The 15,446-nt window shown below is 35.2% G+C and overlaps 1 protein-coding gene and 1 long non-coding RNA gene across 4 annotated transcripts in view; one reads left to right on the top strand and one right to left on the bottom strand.

Annotated features, from left to right (window-relative positions):
* The window catches only part of LOC147832527 (uncharacterized), an 845,986-nt gene that overhangs the window by 388,057 nt on the left and 442,483 nt on the right, over positions 1 to 15,446 (top strand). The window lies entirely within an intron of this gene.
* Positions 1 to 15,446, bottom strand: part of top2b (DNA topoisomerase II beta) — a 95,483-nt gene that overhangs the window by 55,437 nt on the left and 24,600 nt on the right. For all 3 annotated transcript variants that reach the window (XR_015516125.2, XM_087294865.2, NM_001045191.2), the window contains 10 exon segments: positions 15,125 to 15,188; positions 14,673 to 14,818; positions 4,945 to 5,042; positions 4,613 to 4,825; positions 4,315 to 4,488; positions 3,087 to 3,188; positions 2,795 to 2,932; positions 2,509 to 2,647; positions 1,880 to 2,037; positions 584 to 709 (listed from right to left, as the gene is read on the bottom strand). Coding sequence is in view for 2 of the 3 variants with exons in the window: in XM_087294865.2 (XP_087150991.1) it covers positions 584 to 709; positions 1,880 to 2,037; positions 2,509 to 2,647; positions 2,795 to 2,932; positions 3,087 to 3,188; positions 4,315 to 4,488; positions 4,613 to 4,825; positions 4,945 to 5,042; positions 14,673 to 14,818; positions 15,125 to 15,188 (1,358 nt within the window). In the remaining variant the exon portion in view is untranslated.

Below are 15,446 nucleotides of genomic sequence, written 5' to 3' on the forward strand. Positions count from 1 at the left end.
TTACGTAAATTAGAAATTCTAAAAGGTCAGTCAAAGAAAAATTAATCCACCTTCAGCTACTATGAAATGTGCTATATAAATGAATTTGCCTTGCATTGACTAAAAACACAGGTGCAAAAAAGGGTAAGTGATCTGATCAGAATTTTGACCTGAATGACACATTCTGGAAACGCAAAAGACTTATTTTACATCTTGTAAAATACGAGCTCTTCAAAGTAACTGTGACTAAACATTGTCAACTTTCCTTTACAACCAAAAGCATGTATTTAAAGGCATCTTTATCTTCTTCCTTATCTTAGTGTAGCTAGATGATGGGAATGCTCTTGCTGTTGTTCATGTGTGTGTGCACACCTACTACGAAAAGCCATATAAGGTAATTTTAAAAAACTTTCCAAAATTTGTTACAAACTGGAAGTATGATTTATGCCAAAGAAATACTCTTAGAGCAAATATTTTTTAAGCACTTGGTCTATGATTTGCATGAGAATACAACATTCTCTGTATAACAATGTAAATCGCTCTGAATGCAAAAATGTACCCCCTTTAAAAAATAGTGATATGAAGAACAATTAAAGATTCACACCTGATCTGTCATGATCATAATCCTTCCATAGCGTAAGCTCTTCAGGGACTCTGGATCATCATAGCTCTTCTTGTACTGAAGACCCAAAATTTTGATGATGTTGTTGATTTCCGCATTCTCCATGATCTACAACCAAAAAAGAGATCAACTTTAAGACAAAAAACTCAAAACCAATGATACTTAGTGTTTAATAATCCCATGCAATTCAGGGGTGTGAGAAAAAATTACTTCTCTAACAATTCATTTATTCTCTAACAGAAAATCTGTATTGATTCTCAAAAGTTCAGAATTTATTCTGTATTCAAATTAGATTGCGACACAACCTTTAAACAGAAAAAAGTGCTGATTGGCATACATATGCATGCTACAGAATCACTGTTCGCGGCTTGTGTTCAGCAAATATGTGTTGTGAATGAATGTGATCTAGGCCTACCGCACTTGCTTAATGCTTTGAAGAGTGACAAAACACCAAACCGCATTTTTAAGATGTTAACAGATTGCTAAAAAAAAAACCTATTAGGACCAATATATTTCACTAAAAAGGAAAATTGGTTGTTTTTGCATTGTTTAAATCAAATTAGCTTTTCCAGTTAAAAAGAAATTTTGAAGCAAAGTCACGGCGATGAGATCATTGTGAAACTTTCAGCATAGAGATTTGCTGTTTTTACCAGCCAGTACAAAGTGTCATCATTAAGTTTTTAGCACGGCCCTTTAAGCTGAATGATAGTATCTTGAAAAAATACCTAGTAAAAAATTTATTACTGTCATCATGGCAAAGACAAAAAAATTTAGTTTGAATAAATTAGTGATTAACTCTTTTATGTTTAAAATGTGTTAAGAAAAATCTTCTCTGTTAAATAGTTTGTGAGGAAATATATAAGAATTATGATTTCACAAGAGAGCTAATATATTTGACTTCAACTCTACATTTTCTTAATGTTATAAACACATAACAAATTGTGATGGATGGTTTTGTGGGGAAAATAAATATCATTTTTCGTGGAATATGTTTGTTTTTTATAATTGCTCTTTGTAATTGGCTTCTTTTTTTTTGCATTTGGAGCTTGTTTTTCGGAATAATTATTTAATCAAACAAATTCTTTTTAAGATGACATACTGTCATAAATATAGAGATTCCAATTATTAAGCAATTATTATGCAAAAAAAATATATTTTAAAACCAATGTAAATGTACAGAAAAAGAAATAGGAAAAGTTTAAATTAAGAATAAATTTGGAATCTAATCGTGACCTCAGAATCGGAATCGGACCTATGCTAAGATTTCGATAGGTTTACCTGTTTATGTGTGGCCTCCCTCACGTTGAGGATTTTTCCCCTAAGGGGAAACACTCCATATCGGTCCCGACCAATTACACCTAAACCAGATACAGCCAGGGACTTGGCTGAATCTCCCTCTGTAAGGATCAGTGTGCACTCTGAAGAGTGTTTGCCCCCTATATGGCAGAGAAACAGTTACTCACAGATTAACTGAACATTTAAAATAGCAGTTTTACAAAACTTCAAAAAGTTAAAAACACATTTTAGCACCAATTCTCTCATTTTCATAATTTTTAGATAAATTTATCAAATGACAAAAAATTGCAGAACAGCTATGACCATGATATATAAAAAATCAGAGTACATATTATATTATATATTATCATTTTCACATTAAGTTTCAAACTGCAGTACAAAATAAATTATATGAATTAAATGAATAAACTTTGTTTGCAGCTACTAATCCAGCCATCATGTCTTCAAAGATTGAATAGTGATTGGCCATAAAACAAAGAGCCTTGCAAGCCCTAATCATCTATTCAGTTTGCTTTATGAAAAAAACAAAAAAACAGAAATATATGTTTTGACCCATGTTGTGCAAATCTAATTGACAGATATAGCTATAAGTTTATCTGCTATAAGCTCACCTGCATCATTGGCGTCATCTAGTTTGGGAATACCTTTAATTTTACTATGTTTGACAGAGGAGCATTTCTTGTTCAGCTGTGTCTGAGCTTTAAACTTCACCCAGTTAAGAATGCTTTCCACGATACCACAGTTTGTGGCCTGTGAAGGGAAATCATTCAGTTGTAATAACACATTAAAAAATCTAAATGCTGTAGTGCAATGTAAAGTGCACAGAAAATGCAACCTCTTATGTATAATAAAAGATTAATCACAACATGAGAATCAAGTTAAGAGATTATCACGCACAGCTCTGATGAATTTCTCCGAGAGAGCACATTTGGAACCGAAGCTTTTGGTCTGTAGAGTCATGTTCTCCTTGGTCTGAGAATCAAAGGTTGGGTTCTCGATAAGGGCATTTACAAATACCCATAGATGGTTTTTAACCTGAAATAAACAAAACAAATAATTAAAACATAGTAATTAAACATCTCAGAGCCACCAAAATTTCAGAGAATGAAAAACCAAAGACCCTGAATATATGTGTAATACTGAATATGATAGTATTATTATAAGGGGGTAATGAGTAGCAAAAATTTACCTGGAATGGTTTTACAGATACTCCGGCTTTGTTCTTCTTCTTCACAACTTCAATCAATTTCCCCACTATTTGGTCCACTATATAATCGATATGTCTTCCTCCCTAAAATATCACAAAGCTCATGAGTACCACATCATTTAAAAAAGCTGGAGAGACATGACCAAAAACACCTTTATAAGTACTGAGCATAATGAGTATTGCAGATAATGATGTGTTTTTGCTGTCAGTTTAGTACAGGAGTGTCCAAATCTGCTCCTGGAGGGACACAATCTTGAGTTTACTACAATTACACAAACCTTAGAGACTTTAACTAGCTAATTCCAGTGTTTGTACAATTGCAAAATTGGTTTCAAATGTTTAGAAGCTGGTTGGAGCTAAAATATGCAGTATGTTGGCCTTCCAGGAGCAAAATTAAACACACTTTAAAAGATAAATCTTTAAAATCACCCTCTTTAAACCCAGTTGCAAAATAAAGCATTGCTGTTCTCTAGCATTAGGAATGTGTTTTATTTTAGAATCAGCATAAGTAATAATCATAAGCATAATCATCTTCTTTTATAACTGTTGCATACAAACAAAACAGGCTCTAAAATATGTGTATGCCACATCCTGTGCAAAAGATGGGTGATGAAATTTGGGATTCAAACTCTGACATATGCGTACATATTTTAGAGACAGCTGACTGCAGATAATGGATATTAAACATATTTAACTTAAATATTGCTACTTAATAGCTATGTAACAGCATGGCAGAAATGGTGAAGTAAAATAGTAAAATAAAAAGGTGAAATTATTGAAAAAATGTAATAAAAAAATAATTGTCAAGAAGTAAACAAGACAAACAACGTTCAACAATTTTCTAATAAATCAAGCCTAGGATACGAATAAATATAGTTGCAGATAAACAATCTTTTTTGCCCCTATCTTGATACTGGACTAATTCTTTATAATGTCACTCAGTGCTGCAGCATGAATTTTCTTTTTCTTTCTTTTTTATGTCACAGCTGTGGCTACAAATGTAAAGATACTATAATCATAAGGGAAAAAAAAAACATTATTTGAGTAAAAATATTTTATGCAAAATTTTATAAATGAGGCCCCAGTATAGCAGACACAAGAAGGCTTAAGACAGACCAGTCACAGAGACATTTAAGCAGTCATTTTTCAGTAAATCAATGATTTTAACCATTTCTAGTTTCCAGAATAAGTAATTGTGTGCTTCAGAGACCTTAGTGGTGGCAATGCTGTTGACAAAGCTGATTTGCTGGAAGCCCTTTTCACTCATGGTGAGACACACTTCCCAGCGTTCATTAACAGTCTCATTTACCACCTTCAGAGCAACACCTGTCTCATCCAGTTTGTCCTTTACGTAGAAATCCACATAACTGCGGAAACTATTCACCTGTAGCACAAAACAAAAACAGACATGGTCTTGTCATTAAAAAGACAACTGTATAGGAATGTTTTTTAGAATAAAAGAATATTCTGTTGTCAAGAAAGCTCTTTACTACAAAAAGATGACTTACGGGTAGCTTCTTTCCATTGAGAATGACTTTAACACCCCTACAAGAGCCAGCCACATCATATGCCCTGCGTGTAAGAAGAGCCACAATGTCCTTGTCTAGTTTCTCCATGTTGAATTTAGCCAGATCAGGCTGGAAAGTGACACATGTGAAGTCTTCCCCATCAAAGTACTTAATCTTCGCCTCATTTGACTTCCCCATGTTTTCTGTCCATGTCTTTGGAAGAAATTTAAAAGGGAAAGCTTTAAGTAGATGTTCAAGACATCAAGACGGCTTGAACTTTAATCACAACCACAAAATATTTCCTGTATTGCAAATCAGCAAGATGACTGTACCTGTTTGAAACTGCGTTTGTACTCCTTGCAGGCTGTCTCCACTGTAAATTTTAGGCTAAATATATTACATAGTTTAGCGCCATATCCATTTCTGCCACCTAAAAAACACAAACTTGATGAGTTTAAAGAGAAGCTAACCCAAAAAATGAAAATGTACAAAATCATTTACAAGCTATTTGTTTTTTAAGCTTCTGTTTTCTGTTGAACACACACATACAAACAACAATAACTAAACAAGCTACAACCAACTAAAAAATCAGAGAATTCTTTATGAGCCATTAGTTAACTAAACAAATGTTTTAATTTTAACAATGACTCTTTCACAGTTTTTTTCACAGAAAACCAAAAAGGAGGCTGCATTGACAATTAAAAAAGCCCTATTGTGGGTTTTTGAAAATTACCTTCCATGCAGTGTGTAACAGCTTTAAGAAAACATCCAGCTGAGGTTTAAATCTGAAAGTGCACCATGTCTAAAACTATTGATTCTAAAAGGAAAGATTCAACTCAGAGTCTAATAAATGATTTGCCATGTGTTTAAATCTTTTGCCTGCTTGTATCGATACGAGACATTGCAAAATATAAAGTGCCAGATGCCGTAAAACATGAGCGTGCCTTTTCCTTTCAAACCTTAGTGGTGTGCGGGGGATGATGGTATTGAACATGATGCGATCACTGAGAGATGCTTTGGGAAATTAGGGGTTAAAGTTCATTTTTACATTAATGCTGCAGTATATTCAACCATGTGCTGTGTTTGCTCCTGTCACTTTTCTGATTATTGATACAGTAGCCTAACCTGCATTGAAAGCAGACATTTACATAAGAACACAATGAAAAAAAATATTTATAGGGATTATTATGATTTTTTTTGCACAATTTGCCAGTCAACCACCTTTTGTTAAATAATTTCGAACTGCAATAAAATACATCCACATTTTTCATACTGCTCTTTTTGTTTGCATAACACTGAATTTTGCTCATTATACATTTATACATTTTTAAAATATTAAAATCCGTGTTGGCGTGGGTTTCCTCCGGGAGCTCCGGTCTACCCTACAAGTCCAAAGACATGTGGTACAGATGAATTGGGTAAGTTAAATTATCCGTATTGTATGATGGGTTGCAGCTGGAAGGGCATTCACTGCGTAAAACATTTGCTGGATAAGTTAGCGGTTCATTCCTCTGTGGTGACCCCAGATTAATAAAGGGACTAAGCCAAAAAGAAAATAGATAAATGAAATATTGAAATTCTAGATTCACAGACAGAGTTTTGATACATTATTTAAAATGTGTGGATAAAAAATACCTTTTAACTTGTCTTTTTTTTTTTTTTTTGATGGGCCATTGAAAATTTTGACTAGTGGCTAGAAAAAGGGCGAGTGGGAAGTAATTTTGAAAAACTACTAGCCACAGTGGCTGGTGATCAAAAAAGTTATTGTCAAGTCTATATACCAAGGTGTTTGCCTCTTTTGTAGTTTCAGGTCAACAAATTTAAATATTAGTCAAAAATAACACATAGATGAAATATGCAATTCCTAAAACAAAAACAAAACTACATAGCCTTGTTAAAAGGTGTTTAGCAATCTCTATCCACACCCAGGCCTAATTAACTCCACATGTTAAATAAATATATAGATATAGTTAATGCTACATGCACTGTAGTATGCTTTATATTTATAGTTAGTTTTGAAATACACATATCAAAATGTTCGTTAAGGGTTAAATTGTCACTGGAGAAAACAGCTGTGATAATGAACGAAATGCAGAGGAAACAGTGTGGGGAAACCCAATTGCTCCTCTATGATGTTGGGGTACGAGTGATACATGTGTTTCTGTAATTTATCGATAAACACACCTTGTACTAACGCTCTGCACAGCTGTGGTTTGCTGATTAAATGAAAAACCATTTTCATATCACATTTAAAGGGGACTGAGATCATATATTAGTAGTGCAGAGGTCAAGAGCTAATCACAAAACTTTTAGGGGGTTAAATAGAAATATAGAGGTGGTAAAGTGACGACCATGCTGTTTAATAATTTTATCTGCACATTAGACTCAAGCGAGACATCATTCAGTTGGCATGTCATCACTTTGAAAAACTTACACCCCTTATGACAGGACTAGACTTTGGACAGGACATCATCTTCTGAGCAAACGGCAGATTGGCGCTTACCATCTTGTAACATGGAGGACTGGATGAATCTAATTTGTGAGCTGGGAGAGTGAAGGCAGCCATTTTGTGGACTTGAGAGCTGGTGGCATCCATCTTGTGCTTAGCTGAACTGGCAGCGGAACTACCATGTTGTGAATTGGTTGGGATCTAGGCCAGGGGTTTTTAATTTTAAGGACACTCCACCTAACCTCAGTGTGAAAAAGCAACGATTCATATTCTGACCCCAGTTTTTTACATAACAAAGCAAACAGCATTGAACTTGTGGGATGAGTCTTTATGAAAATGACAATCTGTGTTGCTGTTAGAAGCACTCCGTTCAACTCTGCAGGGTGTGTTTTTGTTGCAAGAACCTTTTTGTGAATCATACAGTGGGTGAAACAAACATGCAGAGCTACTTCACAAACCAAGGCAGCAATTCCTTTATTTTTCCCTAACATGAACTCCGCTCCATCAGTGAACACACCGACACAGTTGTTGCCGACAAAGACCAAGTACATTCAGTTGACCGCTGAATTTAAAAAAAAAATCTTTTTCATTGATGAGCAAAATAGCAGACTCTCAAGCAATTTTCTCTCATGACGGTAGTGGACAAATACAAGAAGTAGAGATTAGTTTAAGATGTCTGTCGACTCATCTAATTGTTATGGGAAAAAAATCCCTTTCCTTATTATTTTAATTAGCTGACATTTGTTGTCGCATGTTATTTCATTAATACGTCGGCTTATGGTTGTCTGCATACTTATCTCCAAACATAGTTGTACAGATTACCTTTGCAGTGGGATAAATGAGGCTCTCTACAATTGTATGAGGCTTTATGGCCTTGGCAACTAAATATGCAACCTCATATGAAGCAGAGTGGGCTTTTACTGGCAGAGTGGTTTGAATTGTCATTATTTGTTTTTGACCTCTTAATGCTGATTCTTTACATCGAAAAAAGTCAGCTGGTTTATCTTTAAACATTGGATGTTTCTTTTGTAAGTTACGCACCAGTTTCACAGGTTTTAAAATGTCATTTGCAAGGACCTCAGAATACACGTGCTTTGTTGTTAATCATGATGCATCCATATTTCCATATCCATATTTTATGTACTGTTCATCATACTTCAGCTGCTTTGATGCACACAGGCTTTTGGTTTTTGCAGTAAAAAATGAATAAATCTTTTGCCCCACAAAAATATTTAATGGTTTCCTCCACCACCTAACCAACAGTAAAAGGGGACCCACTCAGCTGTAGTACCAGTTTAATGTATTGATCCATTGTATAGTGGGAATATGTAATGGCATACATGAATAGTGTGATTCAGAAAGTCTTCCACGAGAAAATATCATGACGCACAAATCACTTATTGATGTTAAATATGATGAAGTCCTCCATACTCTTCAATAGATCACTCCCCTTGGCAAAGAAGCATAATCTGTATTTCTGCTGGATCCATGTTTTGTCTTCTGTAACTTGAGGATGCTGGACAACGGAGTTGAGATTCCACGTGTAGTACTTTATTACACTGAGAATGATCAGGCAGGCAATGGTCACAATCAGGAGAAAACGGTAGCATATAGGGAAATCCAGAAGCGTAGTCAGATTACAGGCAAATGGTTGATACAGGCGACAAGCAGGATAAACCGAAAAAGTCAAGGGTCAAAACACGGAGAGACTAAACACGGAATGCACTTTGTAATGTTACATGGTATGTACTAACAAGACTCAGCAGTGAATGTGTGTGCGGTTCATATGGTCCATGTAATCAGTCTTGAGTAGCTCCCAGTTGTGTGTGAGTAATCAATGGAGAACCGGGACACGGGTGTGTGTGGTGCCTGAAAGGAGTTGTAGTAGTTCATATATTGTCAGAATTGTAGTCCGAGAAAAAGTAAATGTTCTCTAGTGATTTATGAGGGTTGGATCTCCAGTTAGCATGACATATAGTCATTAAAAATTATATTAAATATGCAATTGTTGCTTTTTTTACAATCTTACTACTTTTATTTAAAAACAATCCTGTGTAAGGTGACTTTTGTGAAATATATGAAGATATTGTAGGATCATTGCATAAGGCTAGTAGATCTTATATTACTTGCTTTAACAAGAAAGCATATAGTAAGCCTTGTTGCAAAAGTATGGCCTCGGAATAAAAAAGCTAAGGATAATAATAATGGCATATTATAGCTGTTAGGCCTGGACAAGGGCTGCTTTTTGACCTGAAAGTTAACCAACGCCAAGCATAATATTAATGCAGATTATGGCAAGAGTTATGTCAATGTGCAATATTATACTGAAAAGAGTGTTGTCATGTTATTTAGAACCAAAGAACATAGAAATATTGTTTTTCCAGCTTCCAGTGCACATTTTAAACATTACTAAAATTGTTTAATATTTTAGACATATCATTACTGATGATATGATTGATGATAATGATATGAACAAAAAACGTCTAAAGTTATATGCTGGTGAAAATGTTTTAGGTGTGTTTGAAGCATGTAAACCTGTTTATACCATAATGCAATTCTTTATATAAAGTCCCTTTGTGGTATGATTTAAAATTAGGCCATCCATAAGCTGCAGGTTGCGTACAATGATTGTATGAAGATTCTGCTAAAAACCTTGATGGTACAGTGCAAGTTATTTTCTCTGTAAGTTAAGAGTTTGATCATTTCCTGCTTTGATGAGATATTTTATTTATATTTAATTTCGACAGGAGAATTCTCAGAATAGCATGTTAATGTTGCTGTAAAATCTGTAAAACTGTTAAATATATACAGTTGAAGTCAGATTTATTAGCCCTTTGAAATATTAGCCCCCCTGTTTATGTTCTGTTTAACAGAAATATTTTTTCTGAACATAACACATTTCTAAACATAATAGTTTTAATAACTAAATTCTAATAACTAATTTATTTTACCTTTGTCATGATCACAGTAAATAATATTTTACTAGATATTTTTCAAGACACTTCTATACAGCTTAAAGTGACATTTAAAGGCTTAACTAGGTTAATTCGGTTAACATAGGCAGGTTAGGGTAATTAGGCAAGTTATTGTATAACGATGGTTTGTTCTGTAGACTGATGAGTGTCGATTTCTGCTGTGACATTTGAATCAGCATTTAGCATCAGCAACATGAAAGCAAGGATCCATTCTGCCTTGTATCAATGGTTCTGGCTGGTCGTGGTGGCGTTATGGTGTGGGGGATTTTTTATTGGTGCACTTTGGGCCTATTGGTACCAATTGTATTGTTGCTGACCATGTCCATCCCTTTATGTGTGCCCATCTTTTGATGGCTATTTCCAGCAGGACATAATGCACCATGTCATAAAGTACGAATCATCTCATACTGGTTTCATTAACATGACTATGAGTTCACTGTACTCAAATGGCCTCCACAGTCACCAGATCTCAATTCAGTAGAGCACCTTTAGGATGTGGTTGAATGGGAGATTCGCATCATGGATGTGCAGTCGACAAATCTGCAGCAACTGCTTGATGCTTTCAGGTCAATATAGACCAAAATCTCTACATAATCTCTCAAAATCTCTATATCTCTCTAGGAATATTTCCAGTACCTTGTTGAATTTATGTCACAAAAAAGGGGTTTAACCTGTTACTAGTAAGATGTACCTATAAACCTATACACATATTAGGGGAGTAACGATACACCAAAGGCACGGTTCAGTTCGGTTCAGTTCACGGTTTTGGAGCCGTTTTTTTTAGCAGTTCGGTTTGGTACGGTTCGGTTTCTGTTTGCGGTGGGATTAGGGTTGATGTCATGTTGACAGCAATGCTAAGGAACAGATTCCCTTAATAGCAAGAACATCTTAACTTTTTCTTTATTAACTTTGTCATCACATTTTAGTACAGTCAGGATACCTGAGTAAACAACTAAAATTAAATAAATACCTCCAATATAGACTAGTCAGAAAATACTATTCTCTTTATTGCAGCCATCTTAACTAAGTAAACTAAAATTAAATAAATAACTGCAGCGTAGACCAGTGAAAGATCTTCTTCAAAAACACCATTATATTCACATTCTCAGGTGAGAGGATTGATCTCTGTGCAGACACAGACATGATGCTCATTTTTGATTATCTAAGGTTTCATTTAGATAGATAAGATTCCGTTTAAATTAATGACAAATATACATATAATGTGTTTGTAAAGTGTTTTTACACTACATATTCACCAGTAAAATACATCGCAGTTGTGTCTGAAACTAATGTTAGGGTTGTAGCCAGCGGTATTTTTGCCTCCCGATCTCTCTCTATCTCCCGCTCCTTCCATGCCGGCCATTTATGTAGGTCTGCCTTCATGACAGCTGATGCCTGTCATTTCTGTAGGTCCGCCTTCATGACAGCTGATTGGTCAGGTGACCGATCTACCATCATTTGGCGACGTAGCGCAGGAACATAATTTGGCAACGTAGTGCGGGAATATAAAAAGCATGTCAGGAAGAGCGGGAGAGAGCGCTTTTTCCTTTGATCTCGTTTTTCGTGTATTTTTCTGACATGATTATGATTTTCGTTGTTTTTGTTTAACTTTCGTTTGGGCAAAATTATTTTGCATTACTTTTGCCCACTTTAAGAAATTTTGTGAGGTTTGTACATTTTTATTTAAATTTATTTGTATGTTATTTTTTGGCTCCGCTCCTTCCCGACAATATTAAGCTGTATCTCCTCAAGTTCACTCTTTTCTCAGAGTAAGGTGGATAGGGAAGATGTCATACGATTTCCATTTTGCAAACACGTAGAAAATGTACTGTTAAAGACATCAGATAAGAGGTAAAGGTCATCTTTGTATTTATTTTATTCTACAGTTAAGTATAGGGAAGAATATGGCGCTGAAGACCTTTTTTTCTTTTCATTAGTTTTTAGGGGGTAAGGGGTTATTCATGAGTTTGAATTGTTTTGTTATATTTCTTTCTTTTGTTTCGCTTCACTTGCATCCCCTTGCTCGAGTTTAACTCATTTTTGTTTTATACTTTATTTGAATTTGTAACTTTATTATTTTATTTTTATTAGTGTAAATATTTATCTTTTTTGTATATATTTGGGCAATATTCTGGTGGCGAGGCAGTGGTGCAGTAGGTAGTGCTGTCGCCTCACAGCAAGAAGGTTGCTGGGTCGCTGGTTCGAACCTTGGCTTAGTTGGCGTTTCTGTGCGGAGTTTGCATGTTCTCCCTGCCTTCGCGTGGGTTTCCTCCGGGTGCTCCGATTTCCCCCACAGTCCAAAGACATGCGGTTCTGGTGAATTGGGTAGGCTAAATTGTCCGCAGTGTATGAGTGTATGTGTGTGTGTATGTGTGTGTGGATGTTTCCTAGAGGTGGGCTGGAAGGGCATCCGCTGCGTAAAAACTTGCTGGATAAGTTGGCGGTTCATTCCGCTGTGGCGACCCTGGGTTAATAAAGGGACTAAGCCAACAAGTAAATAAATGAATTATTCTGGTTTACTTTTGTACATTAAATCACTTTTGTTGTCAGTCTTTTGCTTACACCCTCACGTTGTGAAATTACTACACTTTTTAAATGTTTTTCCTTATGAGTATAAAACAGATAGGCGTGCGCTTTGTCTACAACATGAATTCCATTCCTGTACTCCACTGGAAAACCAAAATGTTCCCACACAGATGACTTAAATATGTCTGGGGGATCTGCAATCTCAGTACTATGTGAAGCAGCCATCCTGCGTACAGTAGTAACGAGTGTGATGCTCACTCAAGTCACATGACATGACATGCACTTGGAAAATACTAACTTTAGAGTATATTTAGAACAAAACCTCATCATTACTAAAACAATTTAATCAAATTTGATAAAATAAAGATGTTTAAATTGGTTTAGTTAGTTAGAGACAAGTGACGTCAACCTCAACAATGGGCAGCAGGGGGCGTGAAAGTACCGTGGTACGCCATGAGAGTTTCGCGATGCGTATCGTGGTTAGTGTATCGCGATATTTCGGTTCGGTTTTAATATCGTTACACCCCTTACACATATGTACCTATGTACACATACATACACTCAGTCTAACCATACCTGTCAACATTGGGATGTGAAAATAAGGGTTATGCCCTCCATAATAAGGGATTTCCCCAGCCCCCTTTAAAAAATCCCCAAATTACAAAATATGTTCATTTGGAGCTTTTTCATTGTAAATAAACATTTAAATAGTCAGTAAAATGTTTTAATATTATTTACAAAAGAAAAAATAAATAGTATACATTAGCAGCAAATTAATTAGCAAACAGTTCAGCTTATTAAAATTAATAGCTATTTTAATGAAATACAATCAAATCTCATAAGCCATTTCATCACTGTATAACGTATACATTCTGATTAAAGAGCAATGAATGAATGATTTATTTAGATTTTATTTTTGTTTGATTACATTAAATAACAGGTCACTCTAAAAATGCATACATCTAACATTATAATGAAAGCATTCGACTGCTTTCCTAACTTTTTATGCTCATCTAGGACGAAATTACTTTTGTTTGAAAAAAAAAAAAAACACCAAGATCAACATCTTTAAATATTATTATTATTATTAATTATGTGTATATCTGTTTAAACATGCAACCAAAACCCAGACTTTTGCTCTGCTTCAAATCACGAGTACAGAATCCGTTTGGGAAACAGCGTTTATTTATCACTTTGGAGCGCTTCAGCTAACAGTCATGCAGCGGTATGACTTGTTTTGAGGATTTTGAGGACTTGTTTTCAGCGGTTTTGAGGATTGCATATGAAGGGGCGACGGCACCTGTAATGAAAAGGAATAAAATCGCGCAGTTTTTATGTTTATTTTAAAGTGTTTTCGTGCCTAACAAAGGGAGAGCACAGAACAGACTAGCATTTAAGAGCAAGGGGCGGCCACTTGTGGTTCAGCGGTATGGGTTGCGTAAAGGGAGGCTTGGCTGCAGAGAAAGACTTGTATACGTGAGAAATAAGGGAAAATACCTTTACAGGATCATAGCGGGACAGAACTGTAAAATATGGGAGAATCCCAGGAAAAAGGGGAGGGTTGACCAGTATGAGTCTAACGCATGTTCTAAACTGTCATTTGAACAAGAAAATGCACAGACAGATTAATGCAAGTCGTAACTATTTTTAATCCAGTAAATATCACACTATCACGTAAAATGTACGACTTTTAAGGTCCCGCATGATAATGCAAGGTTCCTGCCACTATCCAGAAACTTCACACAGCTATTTAAGAAGAATAAACCAACATTTTACAGGCCACAATCAACAGGCTAATTGACTCTTAGTGAAGGAGATGTGTTGCATTGCATGAGACAAATGGTGATCCATTAAAGTGGATAAATTACACAGTAAAGAAAAAGTGCTTACTAACACAGATTAAGACAAATCTGTGAACAGCATCTGAGAGAATACTGAATTTACTGAGTTACTGAAGTTCAACTTATGAAAAATGAAAGCAAATTCAAAAGTGTTGCGTTCATATATTTTGAGTGTAAATAATAACCACATTAAAATAACAATGTTAATATGTTGCAGACAATAAGCTGAATACTACAATCAAAAACAAACTGTAGAACTAAAGATTTACCTGTGACTTTTTTCTCATTATCATCGTAGTTGCTCGAGGTGAGCAGGTGTCCAAAGATCAGTGCAGGAACATACATCTTCTCATCTTTGTGTTCAACCACGGGAATTCCTTTTCCATTATTCCACACAGAGATAGTGTTGGACTCTCTATTAGAACCAGAAGGGTAGGTTAGGCCATTACAACACAAAGAGACAGAAGAGACACCAAAAGATAGATGTGCTGAGTCCCAGTTTTCCTACATTTACTTCTATTTTAAGTGTTATATCAAAACATGGACTGTAGTATTTCTTTCTGTCTTCGATTAACCTACCCAGTACCGTTTGGCATTTTCAAACCCAAATATCCATCCATAAAAATTGTAAAGCACATGAACAGTGAAATGTGAAGTTTATTTCTAACACCCATAAACAGTCTTTAAACAGAGCAAATGTGAATATTAAAACAGCACTTACGGGTCAATAGTGATTTTGATGGTTGTCATGTTCTTGTCTCTCTGTTTGTTATCAGCTGCATTGACTGATGGGTAAGAAAATCATGTTAGAGCATGAAATATCACAGGTATTTCCAGATCAAGGAGACCTTGCAATCGAAGGTCTTGCATTAACTGCATAACATCCTAATGTTTTTAAATGACAGCATTTTGTTAAATGAATGATAAAACCGAATATTTTTACTTAAGTCAGATTTACAACGCTTTTACACTAAGCACCTTATTTTTATATTAAACAATGCTTCTACAAATTATAAGAATCAGTACTAAGTCAATTCAAGTAA

Source organism: Danio rerio, chromosome 19 (genome assembly GCF_052040795.2).
Source record: "Danio rerio strain M-AB ecotype USA chromosome 19, GRCz13ab, whole genome shotgun sequence".
In the NCBI taxonomy this organism is placed as follows: domain Eukaryota; kingdom Metazoa; phylum Chordata; class Actinopteri; order Cypriniformes; family Danionidae; genus Danio; species Danio rerio.